This window comes from Mauremys reevesii, linkage group 15 (genome assembly GCF_016161935.1).
Source record: "Mauremys reevesii isolate NIE-2019 linkage group 15, ASM1616193v1, whole genome shotgun sequence".
NCBI lineage: Eukaryota > Metazoa > Chordata > Testudines > Geoemydidae > Mauremys > Mauremys reevesii.
The window spans coordinates 31,843,498-31,863,112 of NC_052637.1; the positions used below are offsets into that span (position 1 = coordinate 31,843,498).

Below are 19,615 nucleotides of genomic sequence, written 5' to 3' on the forward strand. Positions count from 1 at the left end.
CTGGGTTCCTACAGCAACACAACTTGTAGACAAAAGCTAAGTAAATTCAGCCCCCTGCTTAGTGCAAAGGCAGGTGCAACGAACCAAAACCACCCACCTGACCACGAAGAACAGACTGAAAGCAGGGAAGGGTGGCAGCCGAAAGATAAGGAACTGGGCACCGAGTTCTCTGGATTTCGCTTTGGACCCTTAGAGCAGAATGAGGGACCCAGCACCATGGCACAGAACTAGTGAGATTCTCCTGCTGGAAGCATTTCACAGCCCGCAGAGGGGCTATGCTGCTGCTGTTTTAACACATTTTCTCCTTTAGCCTGCAAAACCCTGTGTGTCCCTGGGATGTGGGTGCTAGAGACAGGAGGGGGTGAGGAACTGGGGACTCTAGTCCTTTGCTTCCCCAGGAAAAAAGGCACTGAGTTTATTGAAAGGAAGCAGATTCAAGGCATGTTGCAAACCAGAAAACGTGGGCTGCAGTTCATGACAAAACATGACATTAACATGTAACATGAGTAAAGTTAAGCATGTGCATAAGTCTCTGCAGGATCAGGGCCTTCATTTCTTCAATTTTACTACCAGCCCTCCCCCACTTCTAGCATCATACAGCAAACACCCCGTGAGAACAGGCCAGGCCGGGCGAGTGCAGTATGGAGACGCTCATGACTCTTGTCAGGAAATAGCTATGACAGCTACTCTACCCCACAGCCTGTCCCCAGCACGCACAGCCCTGGGATACAGTGTTCAAACAGCAGCCAACCGTCACCATTTCCTGAATGTGCAAGTTTGAGTTGAAGAGAAACCAGCAAAAATAGCAACATTCAAAAGTTCGCTAAGTGCATAATTGCGTTATTTTGTTTATTTAATTTTGTTTTATTTGTTTGTTTTGTTCTCATGCCAGTATAGTTGGTTATTACTTTATAAAAAGCAGCTGAATTTCGCTGAAACTGACAATACAACCACAACAACTAAAATAGCAGCTACCTCGCACCCTTCTGCACATACTGTACAAGCCTTCTTGGAAGGAAACAGGGTCCTGATCTCTCAGCTATTTCTTCATTTCAGTACTGGACAACATGACTCAGGTTATCAGTGTAGAATGCAAGTGTGGCTGCAGGGATGTGCCTGCACCTTCGAATGCCCAGAAGCAGGATTGTTTGGAGAGAGAGTCACTTGCAGTGAGTCTCCTACTGAGAACCAGAGCAATAATGAGGATCCTGATAATGAATGAGCTGCTGTTTCCAGGTGAGCCTGAAATGGATACTGGGTGTGAGTGGAACTGGAAGGAATTAAGTTCCCCCTTCAGGTTCTTCTTGCTTCTAGGATTGGTGGGTATTATTAGGAAGGAGACTTTGAGGACTTCAGGAAATAGGGCATGCAAGACCCATTAAAAGATTTAAAAACTGGCTAAATGATCGATCTCAAAGCAAAATTATTGGCAAAGGCTCGTTGTGATGGGTTCCCCCCCTTGGGGTGCCACCTGGATCTGGGGTACCACTGAGCCCCCCAACCCACCAGCCTGGGCTCCCACTCCCCCTGTAATGCTGTGACAAGCTGCAGACATGCTCCCGGTCTCACACTTTTACCAGCACACAGGTAGGGCCACACCCAGCTGCAGCTTCACACAGATGCTGAGATCAGCCGTACACAGGAAGGCTCAGCTAAGGAACTGCCCAGTTACACCCCCTTTGAAAGGTAAACCCAAAATTATACCGTCTTGCACTGCACAGGGAACTCCTACAAAAGGAGAAGATGTCTGATGCTGCAGAGATGTTTAATCTAATGGTCAGAGGCTTGATGAGATCCAATAGCTGGAAGTTGAACCTAGACAAATTGAACTTGGAAATAAGGTACGGATTCGTAACAGTGACGATAATCAACTATTGGAACAACCTAGTCATTGGAGTGAGGGCTTTAAACCAGAATGGATCTCCCTCTAAAACAGTGGCTCTCAACTTTTCCTGACTCCTGTACCCCTTTCAGGAGTCTGATTTTTCTTGCATACCCCAAGTTACACCTCATTTAAAAACTACTCGCTTACAAAATCAGACATAAAAATATAAAAGTGTCCCAGCACAATATTCCTGACAAATTGCTGACTTTCTCATTTTTACCATATAATTATAAAATAAATCAATTGGAATATAAATATTGTACATACATTTCAGTCTATAGTATATAGAGCAGTATAAACAAGCCATTGTCTCTATGAAATTTTAGTTTGTACTGACTTTGCTAGTGTTTTTTACGTAGCCTGTTGTAAAACTAGGCAAATATCTAGATGAGTGGATGTACCCCTAGAAAGCTTTTGCATATCTCCATGGGTACAGGTACCCCTGGTTGAGAACCACTGCTCTAAAAAGTATGCCCTCATTCAACCAGAAGTTACTTGGCTGGATGCAGGAATCACTGGGTGAAATCCTCTGGCCTGTGCTGTGCAAGAGCTCAGAGTAGATGATCCCCAGGGTCCTTTCTGAACTCAATGTATGCATCGGTAAGATTCTCATCTTACTTAGCTAGGTGTAAATCTGGACTCCACTTTTAAAATCAGGACTCTGCTCCAACCCCTCAGACAGAGATCAACACCTATAAAATCTTCACCAAGCATTCTCAAAAACTACAATACTTGCACAAGGAAATAAGGAAACAGATCAACAGAGCCAGACGTGTACCCAGAAGCCTCCTACTGCAAGACAAACCCAAAAAAGAAACCAACAGAACTCCACTGGCCATCACATAAAGTCCCCAGCTAAAACCCCTCCAATGCATCATCAGGGACCTACAACCTATCCTGGACAATGATCCCTCACTTTCACAGGCCTTGGGTGGCAGGCCAGTCCTTGCCCACAGACAACCTGCCAACCTGAAGCATATTCTCACCAGTAACTGCCCACCGCACCATAGTAACTCTAACTCAGGAACCAATCCATGCAACAAACCTCGATGCCAACTCTGCCCACATATCTACGCCAGCGACACCATCACAGGACCTAACCAGATCAGCCACAACATCACCAGTTCATTCACCTGCACATCCACCAATGTAATATACGCCATCATATGCCAGCAATGCCCCTCTGCTATGTACATCGGCCAAACTGGACAGTCTCTATGGAAAAGGATAAATGGACACAAATCAGATATTAGGAATGGCAATATACAAAAACCTGTAGGAGAACACTTCAATCCCCCTGGACACACAATAGCAGATCTAAAGGTGGCCACCCTGCAGCAAAAAAACTTCAGGACCAGACTTCAAAGAGAAACTGCTGAGCTCCAGTTCATCTGCAAATTTGACATCAGCAGCTCAGGATTAAACAAAGACTGCAAATGGCTTGCCAACTACAAAAGCAGTTTCTCCTCCCTTGGTTTTCACACCTCAACTGCTAGAAGAGGGCCTCATCCTCCCTGACTGAACTAACCTCATTATCTCTAGCTTGCTTCTTGCTTGCATATATATACCTGCCCCTGGAAATTTCCACTACTTGTGTCATAGGTCTTCTCCCCCACTTGGAGCTTTTGGGTTCCAAGATGGGGACCTGCATGAGCTCCTCTAAACTAATCCTAGTCTAGATCTAGTCCTGCTGCCACCAGTTACATTTAAAGTGGATAATACACTGCCTGTTCCCCCCAAAACTCTCCCTGGGGAACACAGATTCAACCTCCCTGAATCTCAACACAAAGGGAAGCAGCCCACTTCCCCCCTCCCTCTCTCTCCTAGCCTACTCCGGAGAGATACACACCGATTCAACTCTGTGAATCAAACCCAGGAGGAACTCACTCTTCCCCCCTCCCCTTCCCCTGAATTTCCACAAGAGAAGGAATTAACCAAGTCCAAAGAAAAGAAAAGAATTTATTAAAAGAACAAAAGGAAAGTACACTAGCTCTGTAATACCAGGATGGAACAATACACAGAATCTAACCTATAAACCTGGAGAGAATTCCCCCTCCCCCTTTCTTTCTCAGTTAAAGCAAAGTAACAGCAATAGAAATAAAGAGATTTCTTCAGAAAAACACACAATTGCAAATGTAGAAATAAACTTATAATACTAGTACGCCTTTCTAATACTCACTAGACTGAATAGATGAAAAGTACTGCAGAAACCTGGGAGGACTTGATTAAGATGTCTGGACTCCCTTAACTCCCAAGAGAGACTCAACTCCAAAACAAAGAACACAGAAAAAAAAACTTCCCTCCACAGAGATTTGAAATTATCTTGTCCCTGATTGGTCCTCTGGTCAGGTGTTCCTCAGGTACTGCTTGTTAACCCTTTACAGGTAAAAGAGACCTTAACCCTTAACTAACTGTTTATGACAACTTGCATCTGACGAAGTGGGTATTCACCCACGAAAGCTCATGCTCCAATACGTCTGTTAGTCTATAAGGTGCCACAAAATTCTTTGCTGCTTTTACAGATCCAGACTAACACGGCTACCCCTCTGATACTTGATACCATTCGTTGCAACACCTAAAAGCTCAGAAATGTATTTACTTATTATTATTATTAAGGATTTATAACCTCTCACCAGTTCTTGGAAACTGTTTTTGAGGATTTTTTTTGGGGGGGAGAGGAGAGGTTATATACAGGATACAGTTTATAATTTAGCTCTGCACAGCTGAATATTTAAAAGTCTCACTAACTAGCCATTTCCTGCATCCGCAGGAAGTCTTTCTCTATTGTCTGTAGACAGTTAGATTAGATAGATAACCTGAGCATATTGCTAGTACAAGGCAGAAGGCACTTTTCCAAGTGAAGAAATAAAGCCTCTGACCTGGGGAGAAAAGTCTAATCCATAGTGACACCTCAGGCTCATAGATCAACTAGCTACAGCAATCCCAGTATTGCATTTGCTCACAGTTTCCTCTGCCAGCTCTACAGCTCCCCCAAAGCCCCAGTTTCATCTCTTCACTGTATCCCCAGCCTGTATATAGAAGGTCTTTCCATGTTGCAATTGCCTTTTGCCTGTGTAGGCAGGCAGCCAGAACCAGCCTTGCACTGATTTATGTAAGGAAGGATAATCCTGCAACCAAACTGCAGAAAATCCTCCCTTTTGAACAGTCAGGAAGTGAAGGTGGCTCCTTGCTACAGTCCTGCTGGGGAGATGATGGTGGGGTTGAGGTGAATTCTCTGCCTCTGCTGGAGTCAGCTCCTCTCTAACCTGCTGGGGAGAACTTATCCCCGAGCCTAACACCGCCACCTCTGACAAGGACAGGTGCAATTCTGTGCTCTGCCTCCAGGAGGTGCAGCCCAGGGGTGGGGTGGCAAAGGTGACTTTAAGCAACCATTGCATCCCCAGATTCTAAGGTGACCTTTCACCCCTGCTTCCAGGCACTAGAATACGCCAATAGCCAGGAAGGTCACTAGGGAAACTGGAGACAGGAAAGAATGTTCAGCTTTGAAGAGACAAGGACTCTGGTCTGGGGAACAGGTCTTTAAGCACATTCGGTGGCAAAATCATACTAAAGGTCCAGAGCAAAGACCACAAGGAAGAATCTTAAGGGAGCAGAACCCCTACTGAGGACATGATTTTCACTGGTGCAGCAGATCTACACTAGGAGTTTGTATGATTCCAACTCCTGTGATTTTATCACAAGTGTCATGATATTTAGTGCTTGTCTTTAAGCACCCAGCTCCTGGAACCATGTGATTACCAGAGAATCTCAGCTTTGTTTTAAAAGAAACGTATGTTTCTAGTCCTTAAGGTTGTGGAGAAAAGTTTGAAACAATCACAGAAGTACCTCATAAAGGTCCTAAGCCAGAAGACAAATACAAAGATCCCAAAAGGTGTTTTTTAAAAAAAATCATGTGATTTTTGAATGCTTGAAGTGGGCAGTCCTGGGTTTGCACCAGTTCAGCTCTAATCGCTGTAGCTATGTCCGCCGCTAAATTGCAGTGTAGACAAAGTCTTAGCATGGCACTCAGAAAAACCTTTCAGAAACCTTCAAATTATGGGAACTGTGGCCCAGCTTTTCTCCAAAAGATATGACACTTCCTTTAATCATGCTTCTCCTTTTTTTAAAAAAAAAGAAGCAAACACCAATCATCGGACAATGCAGGTTGGGCAACTTTCTACAGTGAAAAAGCAGCCTTTTCAGAGGGACGTGGGACGGCTGACACATCTAGAAACTTGACATCATAGAACTGGTCAGTGAGTCTTCACATTTCATTCTCAACTCTCACAAAAGGAAGAGGGTCCCTGCGATCTCCTGGAGAACCCAGATCTACCAGAAGAGAGATTCACCCACCGAGGGAACCAGGACCATGAGGATTTTCTCGGTTTTACTTTGGATTCTTTTCCCAGGTGAGAGTGACATGGTCTTTTTGTGGCTCACTAGAAATACAATGCAAGTATTGGGTTTGCCAGCTTCACCAACAGAGCTTGAAAGTCTCAGCTATGCTCTTGCTGTGGTTCTAACTCACCCAGGAGATGGAACTTACAAAGTGGGCAGGTCAGTAAAGATTTCAGCACAGAATCTGTGTCTGTGTCTGCAGAGAAAGTTTTCTATGAAAACAAAACAAGGGAAATTTCAGCTGAAAAGGAGAATTTTTCAGAACATTCTCAGCACAGCTGGATAAAGAACAGCAAACAATATTCATTACAATTATTTGATTAAAACATTGCCAGCATTTGCAACCAATATTATTTGCAACAAATATTGAGGCTAAGAATGTAGCCAGATTCTAAAAAGGATTGGAGATTTAGATGGATATTGAGAATATGCAGTTATCATAATTAGCATCAACCAAAATTTTGAACGAGAAAAGACAGCACACACTTCTGGGCTTAAGGCAATGCCTAGCTATTCCAGATGAGGAAGAGACCGGTGTGGGGGGCAGATTGTCCCACATCTGCACACTGCAGGGTTCTCACACTTTTCTCTAAAGCACGTGTCTCTGGCCACTGTTGGAGACAGAATACTGGATGTTGGGTCTCATCCAGTCTGGTTATTCCAATGTTCCTATAAGATGAATTCTAGCTATGAACATATGAAAACAGGAAGTTATCATAAAAGTCATGTTGCAACCTTGACCATATGGGGCACTGCCCATGTGATAGTTATAACTAATTCTATAGGGTGTGATTATTTCTAGCTACAGAAAATTGCTTTCCTCACTGTAGGGTCTGAGCATCTTTCAAAGAATGTTTGCAAAAGTGCACCAAATAGTACAGTTTGGAACTTTTCAGACTTTCTATGAGACAACATCACACTGCAGATGAGTTCTGCGGTAGGTGTGGCATCCCAACCTGGTGCATTTTGGGGCATCACATTATAGTAGGAACTAGCTGAATCAGTGTGTAGGTAATAGTGCACTGCTTCCCCCTGCCTGGTTATTGGGGACATTCAGCACCAGTGGCTAAAGTTCCTGGTGCGTGATCATTTATCTGTGTAGTACGTACACACACACACACACACATGCAGAGGAGAGAGAGAGAGAGAGAGTAAATGAAATAGTTATTGAAAGGGCCTATAGCCAGAAAAGGACCCTAAACAGATAAGAGCTGGGAAAGATTGATCAGTCACTGATGAGACAAGGCCTCTGGTTTGGGGAACAGGCCTTCACCACAATATGGAGCTAAAAAAACCTGTAGCTCCAGGGTGAGGGCCACCAGGAGTGAGCTCAAGGGAGCAAACCCCTAATGTAGACACGCTTTGCACTGGTGCATCCTGTCTACATTAGGTGATTGCGGTGTTGCTATTTATTGAGGTTTTATTGCAATTCTCTCAATAGTTGGTGTTTTTTCTTAACACTGCAGTTTCTAGATACCTCATTTGGGGAGAGTTTCAGCTTTCATTTAAAAAATGTTTCTATCTGTCATAGTTGTGGAGAAAGCTTGAAAACATGACCCAAGTGCAACTTAAAGGCTCAAAATCCAAGAGGCATCGAAAAACAAACACACATTAATCACTTTAAAAAAAAATCTTCATCACTTTTAAGCCAATCTCATTATTGGGGGGGAGAAGGGGAGAATGTTGACTCATGACTTTTGATTACACTTGGGTATGTCTATACTTAAATCGTTACTGTGTCACAGCTACGCCACTGTAGCACTTCAGTGCAGACACTACCTATGCCAACGGGAGGAACTCTCACATTGGCACAGGTAATCCACCTCCCTAAGAGGTCGTATCTAAGTTGACAGAAGAATTCTTCTATTGACCTAGCACTGTCTACACAGGGGGTTAGGTTGGCATAGCTACTTCTATGTGTAGATGTGGATTTGGTGTGGATTTTTCATACTCCTGAGTGGTGTAGCTACGCCAACGTATGTTCCCAGTGTAGACTAGTCCTTTTTTAAATGGGGGAAAATGTATTTTCAAAATGACTAAACTAAAACTCGCTGATGAGATTTTGCACAAAAAACATCGTCTCTGGTCTCACACAAAGCCAGGATAATTTTGGCTGAAGAGGAAAGTTATTCAGAACATTATCAGCAGAGACAGTTAAATAATGAAAAACCTTATTCACTAATAACTACTTGATGAAAAGATAGCCAGAATTTGTGACAAATATTCACAACAAACTATTTGACCAGCTCTGGCGACGAGCATGTGAAAATAGGATGGGATAATGGAAGCCCTACTGAAACCTTGATAGAAGGGACACCATCAAGTATTTGATGTAATTAGTTTTCTAGGCTGTGTTTTGTCTACCTAGTTGCTAATATGGCCCTTACCATCAAAGTATCTTTCAAGCAACTTTCAAAGGATGGGTTTAAAAATTAAATAAATAAATAACTGTAACAAAGTGAACCAAACAATACCAATGTAGGGCCTAATCCTAGAAACACTTCCACATGCTTAATTTTAAGCACATGACTGAGCCCACTGATTTACTCTAAGCATGAGTGCCAATGAAACCAAAAGGAGTTCTCCTGTACTTAAAAGGAAGCTCATAAGTAAATATTTGCAGGATAGAGGGGTGGCACTTTTCTGATCCCTTGTCTAGACTAGCATTTATAGATATTATGTTAGATCAAGCTAGCTAGCTCTATTTAACTAACACCTTCCAAACTGTATTTTAGAAACTGCTGAACTAGTCAGGTTTCTATTGCTGAGTTATCCCAGCATGGTGCATGTTGGAGCATCACAGTGGAGCATGCGGGGGGGGGGGGGGGACCCCTGAAATGGAAAACAAAAAAAATGACATTTTAGGTGAAAATGAAAAAAAAAATTCATGTTGAAAAGTCAGTTTGAAATTGAACTCGTCTTTCAATGTTCAATTTTCCCACACGGAAAATCCAAATATTGGTTTGAAACAGAATTTTTCCTGCCCCATTCACCTGCTCCCACGCAGCCCCAGGGGAGAGGCACTATTGCTCTTAGTCCCTTTGCACAGATTTAAAAAGTCAGGTTTTGGGACAGGTGAACCTGGAAGCTGCAGGCTCTGACCCCCCTGTCTGCCCCGCAAGAGGCTGAAGCATCACCCATAACCCCCCCCCCACACACACACACACACGGACATGTGGGGGCAGGTCAACCGGGTCTCACTGTCTCTGTCTCTCGTAGGCTGCTGGGCGGTGACGGGCCCCGGGGCAGTGCGTGGCCTCCTGGGCGGGTCGGTGGCTGTGCGGTGCCGGTACCGGGCGGGCTATGAGCATTATCCGAAGTTCTGGTGCCGGGCAGGAGGTTGGTTCTGTTCCGACGGTGTCATCGTTGAGACCGACGGGTCGGAGGTGGAGGTGACGTGGGGCAGAGTCTCCATCCGAGACGATCACACCCACAGCATGTTCACTGTGACTGTGGAGAACCTGACACTGTCAGACGCCGGCACGTACCACTGCGGGGTGGGGAAGAACTGGAAAGTTGATCCCACGGCCACTGTGACACTCACCATCTCCCCCAGGTAAATCCCGGCACTACCCCCTGGCAGTGTCGGGGCTGCCGGGCTCGGGGCAGGGCTGGGGGGGCGCTGGGCGGGGGAAGGAGGCGGGTGTCTAGACCGGCAGATCTGCTGTAACCCGGGCGGGGCCAAGCGCCGAAGCCCGCTCTGCGCAGGGCCCGGCCCAGGGCTGCGAGGGGCCGGAGCTGCCCCCGGACCGGCCATCAAGCCCCTCCGCGGCTCCCCGCAGCGCTCTTTGCCCAGTGTGCCCGGCCCCTGCCCAGCCCTGCAGCGCTAATCACCCCGCTACTGAGACCCCCAGGATCAGCCCCGCTCCCCAGTGGCTGCCAGGCCCTCTCACTGGACACACTCAGAAAAGTTATTGTTTGCTGGCTCCAAAGAGACAGAACACACACCAGCCTGTTTAGCTGAAGACTTCACCTCTCAGTTTGATACACAGCCCTGAGCTGGTTTTGTAATGAAACCAGAGTAGCTTTGTGAACAAAGAGCAGATATGCAGGTGATATAAGGAAGAACAGAAGACACAAGTCACACAAAACAAAAACAGGCTTTCTAGTGACTGAAACTTAACTCAGCAAGTTGCAATCTTGGTCTAAGCAGGTTTCTCACCTATAGTCAGTTCCCAGAGACATCAGCCCCCTTGGCTGAAGGATCCACCTTTGTCCCATTACCAGAGCTCTGGCCTCTTGTGTCCCATGAGTGATGGATGCCAAAATGGCTTTCTGCTTCTATTTCCCAAAGTCTATAGTCTCTGTTTCAAGTGGTAGGAAGGCATCCTGGGGGTGCAGGCTCCATCCACACTCATGATTGTTAAGCTGTCTCCACCCTCTGCCCCCGCAGCCCCTCGTTAAGATTGATGGTGCATTGTTTACCTTATATGTAGATGTACTTTCCATTGTCCTCTGAGGTATCACCTAGTTTAGTTCAGATTGGAGACACAAACGACATTCCTTTGTCTGGGACAGGCTGGGTTTTTGCACCATCACGGCTTGCAAACCACCTTTGAAGAACATATTTTCCAGCACACGTCTATAGTTCTTTGTACACTGCCCATACCTCCAGCATGCAATAATATCAACGAGCAGCTTGTTACCAGTTCGCATAGGATACCACATATGACACCGGTCAGAGACAGATTCTAGCAAAAGTGTGTTGGGGCAATGAGTGTGTCGTGCCTGACATGAATTATGGCCTGGGGTGCCCTGTGCCAGATGGCATTGAGGGGCTCCCTGGGTCACAAGTGGCTCTTGTCTTGTCTTGACCAAGGGCACGTATTTGATGAATAGAGGGGGTCTTATCCAGACATGAACTATCCAACTCTGCTAATCTTCTGTCACCCCCTTCACAACCTTGAGAAACTCCCCCTTGTTTCCTAGATTTTCCCACACAACTGTCTGATTTCCCCTTCACCCCGTCCCCCATGCAGGAGAGGAATTAATGCTGGAGGATGCAGCCTCACATTACATCTGCCAGTTCTTACTCGGGCAAAACTCCCATTGAAATTCATGCAGAGTCTGCCTGAGTGAGGACTGTGGAATCAGATGAACAGTTAGACCCAGGATCAAGACAGGCCCAGAGAGGTGGCATGGAGGTGAGATAAGTGAGTAGTTTTAAATGCCACTGAATTGCAAAGATTTGTGCAAAGTAAGGGGGGTAAAAAGAGACTTTGTTATGAATGACAGGGTCATTATTCATGAATATTTGGCCGCCTCCTGGATACTTACGACAAAAGTCATCAGTCCTAAAAAGTGTCATGCTTGTTAGTCCCAAAAGTCACATTTTACAGGAATTCTTCACTATTTGTTATTATCTAGTCTCACACTGAAAATTGTTAAAGTCATCCACTGAGAAGGTAGGGCTGAGATATTCCTGAGCTCTGTGTTAGGTAGGTTATAAAATAAATAGAGGTGGCCATTCAGCCTGTCGGAGAAAAACTCAGTTCTCGCTGCTGTCACACTCTGTAGGTTTTTGCTGAGCTCAGACCTTTGTTAGGCACTATGCTGAGGCCAGCAAACTCATGTCTCCGGTCACCTGGGCCTAGATCCTCAGATGCATTTAGGTGCTTAACACTCATTGAGGTCCGAGGGAGTTACACATCTAAATGTCTTTAAAGACCTAGGTCCTAGCACACGTTTAAACCCAGCTGTGCAGAGAGGAAAGCTGGAACTGCTTTAGATTGCCAAATTTTCCTTTACAGAATGGTTTCTGTTCATTCAGTTTGATGCTGAAATCCAACGTCGCAAGGTGTCAGCCTCAGCTCTGCAATGGACTCAATGTGCTTCTTTGACACAAGTCACTGTACTTTTGCCTCAGTTTCCCAGTTGTAAAAAACAGATGGGGTTGGCTAATACTTGCTCCCCTCTCAAGTTGTTGGAAGGGGTGGGTAAGAGCTACATCTAATCTTTATATAATAAAGTCTGACCATTAAGAGTAGAAACAAACATTCTCTTCTCCTTCGCCTAGTGCACCAAACCTCGTCCTCTACATCCTGATCCCATCCATCCTCCTAGTTCTGCTTTTCATTTTGTTCATTGCTGTTAAGTTTAGAAGAGCATCGCAGAGGAGGAGCCAAGGTAAAAATTCTCTGATCAATTTTGCTAGTAAGTGTCACTTCATTCTCCAGATGGTGCAGCCCGATTATTTTGCTTCCTTCCTAAGGACCATACTGTCCCTGTCACCAAAATAACAGCACAAGACAGACACTCTCTAAATTCCAACGTACTTAGTCAATTACTCCATGGAGCAGGTCACGTGGCCCTACAAACTGGCAGATCTCCACGGCACACCCAGCCCCAGCCACAGTGATGGAGCAGGTACCTAGCTCAGGCTCAGTACAGCAACTGGCTAGTTCAAAAGCAAACAAGCCAGTTGTTTTTGACCAAGGAGAAAATCAGTTGTTTAAATAAGATTCATTAACACTCAGCAAAAGAAATAGAGAAATAAATTCCCCTTAATTACCTGCTCCTAAGAACTGCTCCTCCGGCCTGTAGTGATTCCCAGCTTTTCCTGCAAAGCTATCTACCACAAGCCCCATGCTGCCTCAGGTTCTGGGAATCCTGTGACTTTCAATCCGCTGCAGCTGGGCTTGCCAGGTTCTGAGGGGTACTAATAACACAATCATAGAACTGGAAGGGACCTTGAGAGGTCATCTAGTCCAGTCCCCTGCACTCATGGCAGGACTAAGTATTATCTAGACCATCCCTTCTTATACAGAGATATACCTATCTCATAGACCTGGAAGGAACCTCAAAAGATCATTGAGTCCAGCCCCCTGCCTTCACTAGCAGGACAAAGTACTGATTTTGCCCCATATCCCTCAGTGGCCCCCTCAAGAATTGAACTCACAACTCTGATTTTAGCAGGCCAAGGCTCAAACCACTGAGCTATCCCTCCCCCACAACAGGGGCTTGTTGAACCTGCTCTTAAATATCTCCCATGATGGAGATGCCACAACCTCCCTGGGCAATTTTTTCCAGTGCTTAACCACCCTGACAGTTAGGAAGTTTTTCCTAATGTCCAACCTAAACCTCCCTTGCTGCAATTTAAGCCCATTGCTTCTTGCCCCGTCCTCAGAGGTTAAGAACAACAATTTTTCTTCCTCCTCCTTGTAACAACCTTTTACATACTTGAAAACTGTTATCATGTCCCCTCTCAGTCTTCTCTTCTCCAGACTAAACAAACCCAATTTTTCGATCTTCCCTCATACATCATGTTTTCTAGACCTTTAATCATTTTGTCACTCTTCTCTGGACTCTCTCCAATTTGTCCACATGATCATCCTTCCTCAAATGTGGCGTCAAGAACTGGACACAATATTCCAGTCAAGGCCTAATAAGCACAGAGTAGAGCAAAAGAATTACTTCTCGTGTCTTGCTTACAACACTCCTGCTAATACATCCCAGAATGATGTTTGCTTTTTTTGCAACAGCGTTACAGTGCTGACTCATATTTACCTTGTGGTGCACTATGACCCTCAGATCCCTCTCCGCAGTACTCCTTCCTAGACAGTCATTTCCCATTTTGTATGTGTGCAGTTGATCCCAGAATGATGTTTGCTTTTTTTGCAACAGCACTATGCTCTTGACTCATATTTAGGATGTTGTCCTCTATCACCCTCAGTTCCCTTTCCGCAGTACGCCTTCATAGACAGTCATTTCTCATTTTCTATGTGTGCAACTGATTCTTCCTTCCTATGTGGAGTACTTTGCATTTGTCCTTATTGAATTTCATCCTATTTACTTCAGACCATTTCTCCAGTTTGTTCAGATCATTTTGAATTTTAATCCTATCCTCCAAAGCACTTGAAGCTCCTCCCAGCTTGGTATCATCCTCAAACTTTATGTGTACTCTCTATGCCATTATCTAAATCATTGATGAAGATATTGAACAGAACCAGACCCAAAACTGATCCCTGTGGGACCCCTTCTAGTTATGCCCTTCTAGCATGACTGTGAACCACTGATAACTACTCTCTGGGAACAGTTTTCCAATCAGTTTTGCACCCACCTCATAGTAGCTCCATCTACGTTGCATTTCCCTAGTTTGTTTATGAGAAGGTCATGTTAGACAGTATCAAAACCTTTACTAATGTTAAGATATACCACATCTATTGCTTCCCCCCACCCCCCACCCACAAGTCTTGTTTCCCTGTCAAAGAAAGTTATCAGGTTGGTTTGACATGATTTGTTTGACAAATCCATGCTGACTTTTACTTATCACCTCATTATCTTCTAGATGTTTGCAAACTGATTGCTTAATTATTTGCTCCATTATCTTTCCGAGTTCAGAAGTTAAGATGACTGCCTGTAATTCTCTGGATTGTCTTTATTTCCCTTTTTATAGATTGGCACGAAATTTGCCCTTTTCCGGTCTTCTGGAATCTCTCCCGTCTTCCATGACTTTTCAAAGATAATTGCTAATGACTCAGATATCTCCTCAGTCAGCTCCTTGAGTATTCTCTGATGCATTTCATCAGGCCTTGGTGACTTGAAATCATCGAATTTGTCTAGTAATTTTTAACTTGTTCTTTTCCCATTTTAGTCTTTTATGATCATACCTCATTTTCACTGGCATTCACTGGTAGACATCCAATCAGCACTAACCTTCTTGGTGAAAACCGAAACAAAGAAGTCATTAAGCACCTCTGCCATTTCCACAATGATTTATTCATTTCAGTTTAAGAGTGGCTTATATGGATTTAGTTTAAGCCAGTTTCGTACTCACTTAAGCTAAACTGAAGCAAGTCGTTCTCATACTGAAATACGAGTCTACCCAGAGTTCTGCCCTGGTTTATCTAAATCAGGTTTTGAACTGATTTAATTTAAACCGGAGCAATTTTTGCATGTAATTGAAGCCTAGAAGACCACATTTTATTGGACAATGCTAATCTTCCCTCTCAGCTTCCGCTGAGCTGCAGCCACACTGCACTGTTAGCCCCCTATGTGGGGGTACAGCACAGGGTTCTCTTTTTTCCTAATTCTGGGACGAGATCAGCAGGAACGCTGCAGCAGACAGTTACAGACAGAGAAATGTTATTGACCTTTCACACACCCCCATCTGTAGCTCTCTGTCTCTCTCTCATTTGCATGCTGCATGAAAGAGGAATTCTCAAAGCAGAAAGGTCCAGATCCTCAAAGGGATTTAGGTTTCTAACAAATTAGGAGCCATGGGAGCAGGAGTGTAGATCACCAAGGAGCTGACGCTACCACCTTCCCTGGGTGCTGCAAAGCACTATGGATCTGTGCACCACTTGCAGAGCTGATCCAGAGGGCTGGGTCTGTGTTTGTCCTCAAAAGCTGACCTGGTTCATTTAGATCTACAAAGCTGGGTCCACGTGACACAGGACGGTCCCCCAGTGAGTTACATACACACACAGTCCAGTGATTGACAAATTCCTTTTCAAAAGCTCCCAGATGGAGACTGTAGTAATACTCGGTCCTCGGAAAGCTTTGCTTCCCTGACATTGCATCTAGGGTGCAGGATACTACCGCGGCAAGTGCCTTAGAAAGGCCTAGCCATAAATAAAAATAGCTTTACAGCAGCTTGATACATTTCCTGTTTCTGATTCTTTCAGCCCTTGAGGACACACCAGGACAAAAGGATAAGAACGTCTATGTCTGTAACACGGTAAGATAGGCTCTCGGGTAGCTGGTGATGAGCACAGTACAATAACTTATACAGGACAGACTAGTGGATTGTTTAGAGTATTTCACACATTACTGAACCCCTGAAAAGGTGACACCATCAGCATTCACTTAGTGCTACTAGAATCCGTCCTAGGAAAGGTACAATGTCATAGGCTAGAGTCAATCTCCCTCCCTCTAGTGGCTGGTTCACATAAGAAGTTAAGCACGTGATACCACTACCAGCCACGGGAGTTACTATTGTAGCTCAGTGTGACACTTCCCAGCAGTACCCAGAATTGTGGGGTCACCTTGCTAGCTATCCCCTGCCCTTAGCATGAGGAAGCCCTGTCTGTGCTGTCCTGAAGCAGCTCCCCAATCCACCAGCCACAGGCAACACAATCCCTCCCATCTAGGCCCCACAGGCCTCGCTATTCTGCTACAGGTTAGCGGTAGGTACACCCCAAACCTTGAACCCTCCAAGCATCTTCCTGGAGCGTCCAGCCCCTGATTCGCTGGAGACTCGCGCTCACAGATTCACCACTTCCAAAGAACATCCCACCCCAGCTGGTCAGTTCCACCTCAGGTCACTGCTCCACTGAACAAACAGTGCTTAGAGACATTTAGTTAACAAAGCAGAGAAATTCAAGGAACAGCAAATGGAGGCGTACAAAGGTTAGCCAGAGCTCGACCCCGTCCAGGGCGGTGGGGAGCCACACTGCCTCACTACAGCAGGTATTGGAAACAAACGGTTACATATAAAATAAAATCCTAATGCATTCTGCAGCCTAGACTTAATGAACAAGCTACTCTCATGTCTCGTAGAGTGTTGCTCACCCTAAATCTGTCCAGCACCTTACACCCAGGTTGGCTGTGTTCCCCTTTCATGAGACAAGCGCGCTGTCAGTTTGCCTCCCAGGTGAAGGATCCAGTGTGTCACTTTGTACTCCAAGGGACAATCTTTTGTCTTTATTCATAAACAGGACATTCCTCCACCCGGGCTGTTTGTTTATTCCTGTAGATTTCCTTGCTTGTAGACTTCACAGTCTCTCAGTCCTCCCCAGATCTGGGTGTAAATAGGCACACAGTGTGCAGCATACGATACACAGTATCCAAATGGACAGACAAGGAGATGGTGTCTATTACCTCCTGCCTGCAAGAAACATCTCCAAGGTGTATCACCTGCTGGTGACCTGCCTTAATTCCAAGCCCTTAAGGATATAATTTCTGTATAGATACATAACTCCTTAAATATTATCCACACACACATTTTGCAATGATTGAGGACCAATGGGCAACTCCTGTTCGGCAGAGATGTCACATGCCATCCGTCAGTGAACTATCTTGCATATATCTGACCCAGGGGATCCTTGTAAACCCTCTGCACCCCCGGTGCCCTCTGGAAGTTGGCACCAGAGTTCCTTGGGTCACACTCACCTCAGAGAGACTTGTGCTTTTAGCAGGAAATTCCCAGCCCTGCTGATTAACCGGTGGGAAGGGGGAGGGGTCATTATTTAGACTCAGACAGAAAGGGCGCCATTTTTAACATGGCTGCAGCTTAGGGCAGTACAGGGAAGGAGTCACTTCCTGCCAACTCCACCCCTCTAGCTCCTTAGTGTGGCATTTTGGTAAGAGGGTCCCTTGGAGTTTCCTGTTTGCTCTGGACACCTCCCATGTCTGTTTCAGAATCCTGGGCACAAGCCTCCCTTCAGTGCATCAGATCCTGCTGCCACGGGCCAGATGGCAATCTATATGAACGAGCAGCACCTGCCCAGCTCAGCTGATCCAGCATCTGTGTATGAAAGCATGATCCCGCAGAGGAGTCAGGTAGGAAGGAAACCCAGTGACAGCACAATGCTGCTGGAGGGTCTACTCCCCCGTTCTGAGACTCCCTCACCTCCAGGCCTGGGGGACACTCTTCCAAAAGGGAATCTGCTCCAGTCCAGGGACAAAACCTTCCCTCTTCCTCTTTCTTACCAATAACCAGCCCCGTTCAGGAGCAGCAACTCGTGAACCCTTCAGCCAGGCACAACCTAATTAAAGCCAGGGGTCACTTGGAGGAATCAGCTGTGGTTTGCAAGGTTCTGGTCTTCTGCCTGGGCCTGGTCCAAGTTACTCCATCGCCTCTTCTTGTCGTTTCTTCTCTCTGATTCATGGTGTCCTTATTTCAGGTTTCAGGACAGAGAAAAGCAGTTTTTTCTGGCCCACAGGACTGCTCAGCCACAGATCAGCAGGACACCTACGTCAATATGTGCCCAATCACACCCCGTCCCCCCATGATGTGTCATCAAGCAAAGTGTGGGAGAAAAGCTGCAGGCTGAAGCCCTTCCTACTCACGGGATATTTAACAGCTCTTCCTTGTTTTCCTACTGTCCCATGAAAGCTTCCGGACTGGCATTCCCTCTACCCTCCTTCTGCTGCGCAATCTGCCAGTGGCAAGATGTGGTGGGGAGGTCCCACTTCCAGCACGACTGTCTTCAGAAATGTACTGGGGGCCAACAGCTACTACAAAGTGCTTCTCCTTTCCTGGACATCAGCTTGAAACTGCACAAAGTCTTGGTGGCTCCAGTTCCTGAAGGGCTGGAGGTTTTCCTCTGGTGCTCGTTGTGGCATCTCTCTGCTCCAGCACCACATAATTGCTCATAAAACTTACTTGGTGCAAAGGAGCCTGGTTCTGGGGTCAGAACCTCAGGATGATGAGGCAACTCTTTGGCTGGAGGTGATATGGGGAACAGGACCTCAGGGAGGGTGTGGAAATAACAATGGGAAGACGAGGCAGAAGGAAACAGCTTTGTCCTTCATTTCCCCAGTCAGCGTGGAGTTAATTGTGCTGGAATCTTTTTACCCCCAATCTCATGTTAACACAGTGACTTAGAACAAGAAGGGCACATGGATTCCCCCATTTGATATAGGCAGGGGTGGCTCTAGACATTTCGCCACCCCAAGCAGGGCGGCATGCCGCGGGGGGCGCTCTTCCGGTCCCACGGCTTTGGTGGACCTCCAACAGGCACGCCTGCAGACGGTCTGCTGGTCCCGCGGCTCCACCGAAGCCGCGCAGGACCAGCGGACTGTCCGCAGGCACGCCTGAGGGAGGTCCACCGAAGCTGCCTGCCGCCCTCCCGGGGACCGGCTGAGCGCCCCCCGCGGCATGCCGCCCCAAGCACGCGCTTGGCGTGCTGGGGTCTGGAGCTGCCCCTGGATATAGGTTATAGTGAAAAGATTGAGAGCCCATTCCCAGACGTTCTTTTTGGACATCTTCGTCTTTGATCCTAAATACCCCGTGGGACACATGTAAAGAATTTGGACACAAGACCAATATCATTCTGGAGTGTAGGAACAGAAGTGTTGTATGAAAGACATGAGAGATAATGGTCTCCCCCTAGCCTTCCTAGCCTCATCTCCACCGATTGCACCACTAGGTTCCTCATACTATCCACCCCCTAGCACCTCCAGTAACCCCACGTTGAGTCATGATGCTGGAGTGGCTGGGAGTGGGGAATTGGCTCCTCTCTATTTTGCCCACAGGAGCTCCACTCTTCTTTAAACTCTGCCGCCCAACACCTCCATGATAACCCCCCTGCCTGCACAGCTCCCACCAGATCCACTCGGCTGCCCCAATATTACCAGCTCTCATGGTTTTAGTGCAAGTCTCACAAC

General features: G+C 46.1%; 1 protein-coding gene across 1 annotated transcript; it reads left to right on the forward strand.

The window, feature by feature from the left end:
• Nucleotides 1-6,064: 6,064 nt before the first annotated feature.
• Nucleotides 6,065-18,902, forward strand: LOC120383333 (CMRF35-like molecule 7). The gene is made up of 6 exons (XM_039501321.1): nucleotides 6,065-6,294; nucleotides 9,503-9,839; nucleotides 12,300-12,409; nucleotides 15,910-15,962; nucleotides 17,645-17,785; nucleotides 18,130-18,902. The coding sequence occupies exons 1-6, from the start codon at nucleotides 6,255-6,257 to the stop codon at nucleotides 18,277-18,279; spliced, it is 831 nt and encodes a 276-aa protein (XP_039357255.1). The 5' UTR covers nucleotides 6,065-6,254; the 3' UTR covers nucleotides 18,280-18,902.
• The last annotated feature ends 713 nt before the right edge of the window (nucleotides 18,903-19,615 follow it).

Coding starts and splice junctions, on each gene's coding strand:
- LOC120383333 (XM_039501321.1), top strand. CDS start 6,255: ATGAGGATTTTCTCGGTTTTACTTTGGATTCTTTTCCCAG. Junction 9,840..12,299: donor ACACTCACCATCTCCCCCAG/GTAAATCCCGGC, acceptor TCCTTCGCCTAG/TGCACCAAACCTCGTCCTCT. Junction 12,410..15,909: donor ATCGCAGAGGAGGAGCCAAG/GTAAAAATTCTC, acceptor TGATTCTTTCAG/CCCTTGAGGACACACCAGGA.